Raw genomic sequence first — 7,641 nt, 5'->3', positions numbered from 1 at the left:
TCGGAAGAGATCAATATAAAAAGAGAAGTGTTAGGAATACATAACACATTTTTTTAACTTATCGTTTTTTTTATTGGAGAAATTTTACATTAATCTCACTAAATAATGTGTGCTTTATATAATTTGGTAGAGCTCATGTGTATTTTAATCAATAAAATAAAATATATTAAAAAATATAATGTTAGCATTTTTTATATAAAAATAAAATAATTGTGTGGTCACATGTATTTATACATATATATAAAAGGATAAAAAAAACAATAATTAAGTAATACATATTTTTAAACTAATTAAAAGAATTGTTTTTCCGTGTAAATGGTATGTCAAATTCTTGTGAGCACATAAAACTAATTTATTATATTATTTCCTAAAATATTTAACATAATAATTTAAATAACTGTGTAAAATATTTTTTTAGCATATGATCCATTAAGCACCGAAAGACTAATATAGATATTGAAAAAATATTGGTGGAGACTCGAGTTGCGGATCGGCGGTCAACGACATCTACTATATTTTTTAAATTTTATTTTATAAATAATAACATTAAATAATTAAAATAATCTCAACTCTGATTTTGGGAAACCAATTTTGCCTCTACTTCTCATCTCTCAGGTTTCTCTTCAATTTGCTCTTCGTCTCTTTGATCTTGATCCCCATCATATACCGCTTTTTATATTTGTCAGATTTCTACTATTTTTCTCTTGTAGTTAAATAATTTTTTTCTAAATACAGTAACAAAAACAAATCTCAATGTTATTGTCAGCAATAATCTCCTTAAATCACAACCCAAATCGTTAATTATATTAGAAATTATACAATTGAGAAGATAAAAAAATGAGCTATACATTTATTAGAATTTATATTAATAAAATTAATACAATAAGCTATATATATAAATAAATTATCTAATATCAAATGATAAACTAATTAATCTTAACACCCTAGTTAGCAACTCGACTACTACCTATTAACAAACTTTTAAATGTTAACAGTTGATATATGATATAGTGTGATTTTATTTTTAAATTATGAATTGTTTTAATTAATTTGTGTATTTTTATAGGAGTGGCACAATGTTTAAGCATAAGAAAATAGATGCATTTATCAAGAAGAAAGTTTTCGACAAAGATAAAAATCGTCGATGAATATATTTCGTTTGATTGAATTGTGTGAAATTCTAAAAAATTTGTGTGTCTTGTGAAAATTGTAAAACTTGTAATATTTGAAATTCTAAGTTTTTTAGTTTGTTGATTATGTATGAATTGTATGAAACTCTAAAAAGAACTATATGACTTTTATTAATTTTAAGGCTAAATATCATATGTGGTCCCTTAACATAATTTCAATTAACGTTTTATTCATTTACCTTTTTTCTCGATTTAGTCCTTTTATTCCTAACAATATCAAATAAAGTATGAAAATATGAGTTTATTTGAAGATTTGCGTTACAAATTTGATAAAATTTGTATTATATTGAAGAATATAATTAATTTTATGAGTTTTGTTTGAATTTTTTTTTGAATTTTTGTATAAAAAAGGATAACATTGTTGAAATTTTAAAACATAAAATATCAAATTGTCACTTAAAATTAAAATAAATGACTACGTCGAAAAAAAAAAAAGATAAAGAACGTTACCTAAAATTAAGTTAAGAGACAAACCTAATTTTAATTATAATATTTTAGTTAATATTCATTTTTTAATAAAAATTTAGAGAGAATAATAAATATTTTAGTCATGCATACCAATAATAGAGCCTTTATCACTGTTCTATCAATGGGAAAGCCAAGTGATTCTGTCCTTTGGATCGAAAGCAAAACATCAACAAAGTCACCATGATCTTCACTATCTAAACAAACACGTTCATCTCTATCTCCTTTGTTACGATTAATATGATCTTCAACTACATCCTCCAAAAGTTCGTCAAACTCTTTAGCCACTTTTTTAGCTCTTGCATACAATCCACTAACATGAGTCAACCAATCAAGCCAAGGAACATATTCCCCAACAACAAAAGTACCAAGTAACTCCGTAAAATCCATCAACAACTTTTTAAATCCTTTTCCACTTTCACCACTATACTTTCTTCCCAAAGCAACTCTACAAACTATATCATTGATAGTTGTAGAAAGTAATTCACTTATATTTATTGGTAAAGAAGAGGAAGAAGATTGTTTTATTTTCTCTATCATTAAACAAACTTCTTCCTCTCTAACACCACGAAGAGATTGAACTCTTTTACCACTAAGAAGATGCAAAACAGAGATGCTTCTTATTTGTCTCCAATATTCTCCATATGGAGCTGCTGAAACATCTTTGCAATCATATAAAAGTATGTCGTAAAATTTAGATTGTGGTCTATTTGCAAAGACAAGGTCATGAGTTTTCATTATGTCACGTGCTGATTCGGGTGATGAGATAACAATAACTGGGACACTTCCAAGATGGAGTTTCATCAAAGGGCCATATTTTTTTGATAGAGATTGAAGAGTGCGGTGAGGGAATGAGCCAAGTTGATGGAGGTTTCCTATTATAGGGAGTTTTGGAGGAGAAGGAAGTGAGTTTTTTATTTTTCTAGAATTGGAATACCATTTTATTATAAGAAAAATGATAAGAGAGATGGAAGAGATTATGAGTAGCATCGTGTTGCTAGTTTTTGTTTCCAATATCCAAATTGTAGTAGAGGCACTACACTATATAATCATGGACGATGGTACCAGGTCACGTGAAAATGTATTTGTTTATAAGATTATTTTGGGTTACGCGCGCATTTTTTTAATAAAATATAAAAAACGGGTAAATAAATCAAAAGATGTAACTTTTTTTGTTTGCAAGCAACCATGTGGTGTAGGCAATATACGGAAAAAAACAAGTACCAAATTAAAAAATAGTTTAGTTAACAAATACTTTAAATATACATCTCAAATTTTAAATTTTACTATAAAAATATAAAGACATAAAATCTTAGTACTAAACGAAAAAAGAGTGCATATCACGAGAAAAAAATTTACTTAAATGGAGGAAATGCAGCTCATATCTATTAGGAAAAAACAAAGTATTCCTCTAAAAAAGCTAGGGACTTTATTCCACCGATAAAATAAAAAACATGTGCGACCTAAAAGTAATCTAAAAGTAATGTAAGTATTTAACAAATATTTGTAAAAGTAGTAGTTTAATATTAATAATTAATTGTTAATTTTGTAATAATAATAGTTGAACTCATAATTTTTTTTAAGAGTAAATTGAATTTTGAATTAAGTACAGGACACATCAAATTTAACTTAATTCATACTTTATACACTTTTAATCTCCAACATCATTTTCAAAAATTAAACACATCTCTTTTCAAGACAATATTTATATATTTAGTTCATTAACATATATCTTTAAGACATTTATAAGTATTTACCATTTAAAACTGACAAACTTTTTTTTAAAAAAATTAAAGAGTCACATATCTCATATTTCATATTGATTTTGTAAAATTTAATTACTATTAATATTAAAACTACCCATATGTTTGAAACAAATAAAAGAAAAGGAAAAAAAAATAGGAAAGGAAAGAAAACATGTGTATTGAGAAAAAAATATTTTATTTGAAATATATCAAAAATGGAGGAACGTAGTATATTTTGTACTAAATATCTTTTTCTTCTCAAATTGAAAAGAAATTCATTAATTGATATGATATAACAGTGATATCTCTACTTTATCATACTTTAATTTTATTTTATTATTAACTCTTAATTTTTATTAGAGATATTTATATCATTTTAAACAGATACTTTTTTCTTTTCTTTCACCTTTTATTTGTACCAAATAACTAATTAATTATTTCATTTTCTATTATTTTTCTCTTTTTCTCTTTCATTTTATTTAATAACAGAATACATAATAATAGGTTTGATATGAAAATCTAGAAGTCAATGGTGCAGTTTTATGATTTAAAATATATGATTAAAAGTTTAAAAAACCAGACAGCATGCGCATGAACTAGAGATATCATGAAAATTTAAGAGGAAAAATAAAGTAAAAAGTAGATCAAGATCTGTTTTCTCGTGGGGCGGCGTAGAATATTTAAAATCAATTTGACACAAAATAGTGTGTGTATATGAAAAATGTTTCAAGTGAAAGGAATGTTATGATAAGAGGATGAAAGCAATAAATAACAGCCTTTGAATTAAAATAAAGATTTAAGATTAAACCTCTCATTAAAAATTGCACGTGGCTATGGCTTTCTCAACTTATTCCGTCCATCCTTTCCACTTCTTCTTAAGAAACAATAGCCTCTTGGAATGGAATCGCTGTCATTACATTTAATAAAATTTGAGTATTTTTTGCTTCAATTATTTATTTTGAACACACACAAAATTCTTGAAATGCATTAATGAAGTGGTAGAAAATGGAAAGTTCATGTATAAAATTATAAAGTTGCTCAAAAAAGCATATAAAATTATAAATATACGCGAGTTTTTTAAAAAATCACGTACTATAACAATTTAAAAATAATAATAAGTAAGAATTTGTGAGTGAAAATATAAAATTAATGAGTAAAAAATAATACATCGTGACTTCTAAATTTTTAGAATAAAACAGATAATCGGATGTCCAACTCAAATTTGATCCCTAATTTAGATTGATTTCTATTGTCCTCCATTTATGCCTCTATTTCTTTTTAGGTTAAGGTCAGACCCGATCGAATTCTTATAGGTCGTGAAAGGTTAATGTGTTGGTTCGATTTTGGATATGGGTGACAAAACAAATCGAACTTGTCCGGCTCACCTGTTTTGCCAACTATATTCGATGGAATTAACTAAATGTTTAAGTCGCCCTATCATATCCAATATTTTTTATTTTTAAATTAAAAAATTGTAATATGACTTATTTTTAAATGACATAACATACAATTTTATAATATAGAATAACTTATAAATATTAATTATTTATATATTACTAATTAAATTATAAAAATAAATAATTTTATAAGTTGAAATTGAAATTTTTAGAGAATTTTATTTTAATTTCATGAGTATATATTAATCATAGAACATCATCATAATATATCTTATGAAAGGTACAAAATTATTATAAAATAAAGAGATCAATTTCACGAGTTGATGAAAATAAGGGGACTAAAATTGCAATTAAACTTATAATTTTTTTTATGAAAAATTTTTAATTTTTACTTTTTACTTTTTATGTCAAATATAAGTATATATTTTTTAGAGAATTTTTTTTTGAAAAGTATAAAACCTACTCTCGAGGGACCAGATTTAATTTGGTATAAGATATGTAAATGTTATTAGTGTCTTCTTTACAAGGTCGTTTTGAACATTTTAAAGACTAAAATTATGTCTCTAATTAAAACAATTACAATTTTAACAATTAAAAAAAGAGATAAAATATAAATTTTAGTCTCTAAAAAATTTCAAAATTTTATTTTTGTCTCTATAAAATAAATTTCAACTTTTTAGTCCGTAAATATTTTTTGTATTCTCTTTAAGTTTCTATTTTGAAAAGTTTTTTGTATTTAAAAATAATAATATTTTTAGTTCCTTTAAAATTATAATAGAGAAGAATAACAAAAACTAAAAAATAAATTTAAAATATTATAATTTTATAGAAATTAAAAATATATCTAACTCAAAATTACCCTCATTTTATTATATTATATAAAATAGAAATAATTTAGATCTCTCACTAATTAGAAGTATTATGTTATCGAGAGTCGAGACGTTTGCACAGCGCAATAGTCGATCTTCTCATTTATTAATAGTTTTTCTTTCCGCAATGAATAAAATATAAAACCTAACCATGCATAGACGTCATGGTTCTATTTGCTGTTTTGATGGATTTGTTACAATAATAAACAACATTTATAGGAATCGACCTGTTTGTTTTATTGTTATTGTCTTAAACAGAAAAAATATATCACACTGAGTAAAAAAATGATTAAATGTCGGGTAAAATTTATTAACGGTTTTTTATAAATTAATAGATTATATAAATAATATAAATTAAATATCGTTAAAATTAAAAAGATAAATATGTAAATAAATTTAGAAATACAAATTGTAAAACAATCTAATATTTACAAATGCGACAATATTAAAATGATTGAAATACTGAAACAATGTTTTTAGGAAACGAGGAAGAATGAATAAAAGAGTAGAGAAAAAATTCCAAGAGATACAGTTATATTAAAAACTATAACAGTCGCATTCGGCGATGCATGTGTCAAGAAGGTCAAAGTTGGCAAAATGGATTATATAAAATTTTATGAGTTAATGTTTATAGAAATTTATTTTGTAAATGCAACTTAAAATAACCGTTAAATGTTTACTCAGATATCAATGTAAAAATATTTAATGTTCACATAAATTTATGTTCTGTTTTCTCAAATTAATGAGAAATTATGGTTTTTTTTTTGTTTACTTTTAATGCCAAATTTTAGTATATATATTTTTTTGATATTTTGTTGTTGAAAAGTATAAAGCCTAACCATGCATTTATAAACATTCAAAACAAATGCATTGCCTTTCATGATTTATTTTTTGTTATTGTTTTAATGGATCTTTTTTGACGGTATTTAATGGATTTGTTACGATGATTGACAACATAGAATCGACCTATTTGTTTTGTTGCATTTGGATTGCATCGTCATCAATATTTTAAAAACAAAAGTATATATGACAAATGGATAAGTCCGATAAAACAATGTTTCCTTCCTTCTACTACCTCGAAAGGTCAGAGCTTTTTTTATATTAAGAAAATGTGTATTCTTATAATTTGATAGAATACATTGAAAACAATAAAACTACCGTGTTTTACATTATTTATAAGAAGTATAGTATTTATTGTTGGCATAAATTTATTTTATACAAATAATTAATTAAAATAAAGTATTTATGCTTTATAACGTGTATACATGGTGGTAATATGAATAATTATTAAGTAAATCTTAAAATGACTTCACAAATATGTATACAAGGAACTCTAATTAAATGTATGTGTAAAAAAGAATCATCAATAATATATACAAATTAAACTATAACTTATTTACCACAAACCCTATCATAAAAGTTATATATGTCAATATCTGCATCTTCAAAAAATAAAAGTTGTATTTGTTTATCGAATACAACCATGCGTGATAACAAAACAAGCCAATAAAAAATGTTCACACGAGAATTAAATAGTTAATTTGTCCCACAATAATTATTGTATGTGATCATGTACTACACAGCATTAATATAATGGTGATTATTATCAATTATTTTTATTAATATTGTGTATTTTTATTATTATAAATATAAAATAAGGAATATTAATTTAAATGTGATACATATAATATTAATTAAGTAATATAATTATAAAAATAATAATCAAAATTACATTAGAAATTTAAAATGACGTGTTTTTTAGGACAATTTTTTATAAATGTTTAGGTTATTATGAAACAAAAAGCACATACTTTTATACTAGAAATATTAATAAACGTCAATTCAATTTGTTTTGAGTGATATAAAATAGGGAGTGAGAAACTTGAGGGAAAATCGTCGACTAAAAACTTCATTAGATCGCATAATACAATTAAGATGATATTCAATTTGACCGACCACGAATAAAATCAAGTTG

General features: G+C 24.2%; 1 protein-coding gene across 2 annotated transcripts in view; it reads right to left on the bottom strand.

Moving 5' to 3' along the window:
• LOC101500097 (cytochrome P450 736A117-like) overlaps positions 1-2,686 on the bottom strand; it is a 5,113-nt gene extending 2,427 nt beyond the window's left edge. For both annotated transcript variants that reach the window (XM_004515799.4, XM_027330979.2), the window contains exon 1: positions 1,749-2,686. In XM_004515799.4, coding sequence (XP_004515856.1) covers positions 1,749-2,645 — 897 coding nt within the window. In that variant the 5' untranslated portion in view covers positions 2,646-2,686. The remainder of the gene's footprint in view (positions 1-1,748) is intronic.
• Between the last annotated feature and the right edge of the window lie 4,955 nt (positions 2,687-7,641).

This window comes from Cicer arietinum, chromosome 7, assembly GCF_000331145.2.
Source record: "Cicer arietinum cultivar CDC Frontier isolate Library 1 chromosome 7, Cicar.CDCFrontier_v2.0, whole genome shotgun sequence".
NCBI lineage: Eukaryota > Viridiplantae > Streptophyta > Magnoliopsida > Fabales > Fabaceae > Cicer > Cicer arietinum.
Note: the sequence above shows the minus strand (reverse complement) of the source record. Positions and strands in the feature narration are given on the sequence as shown.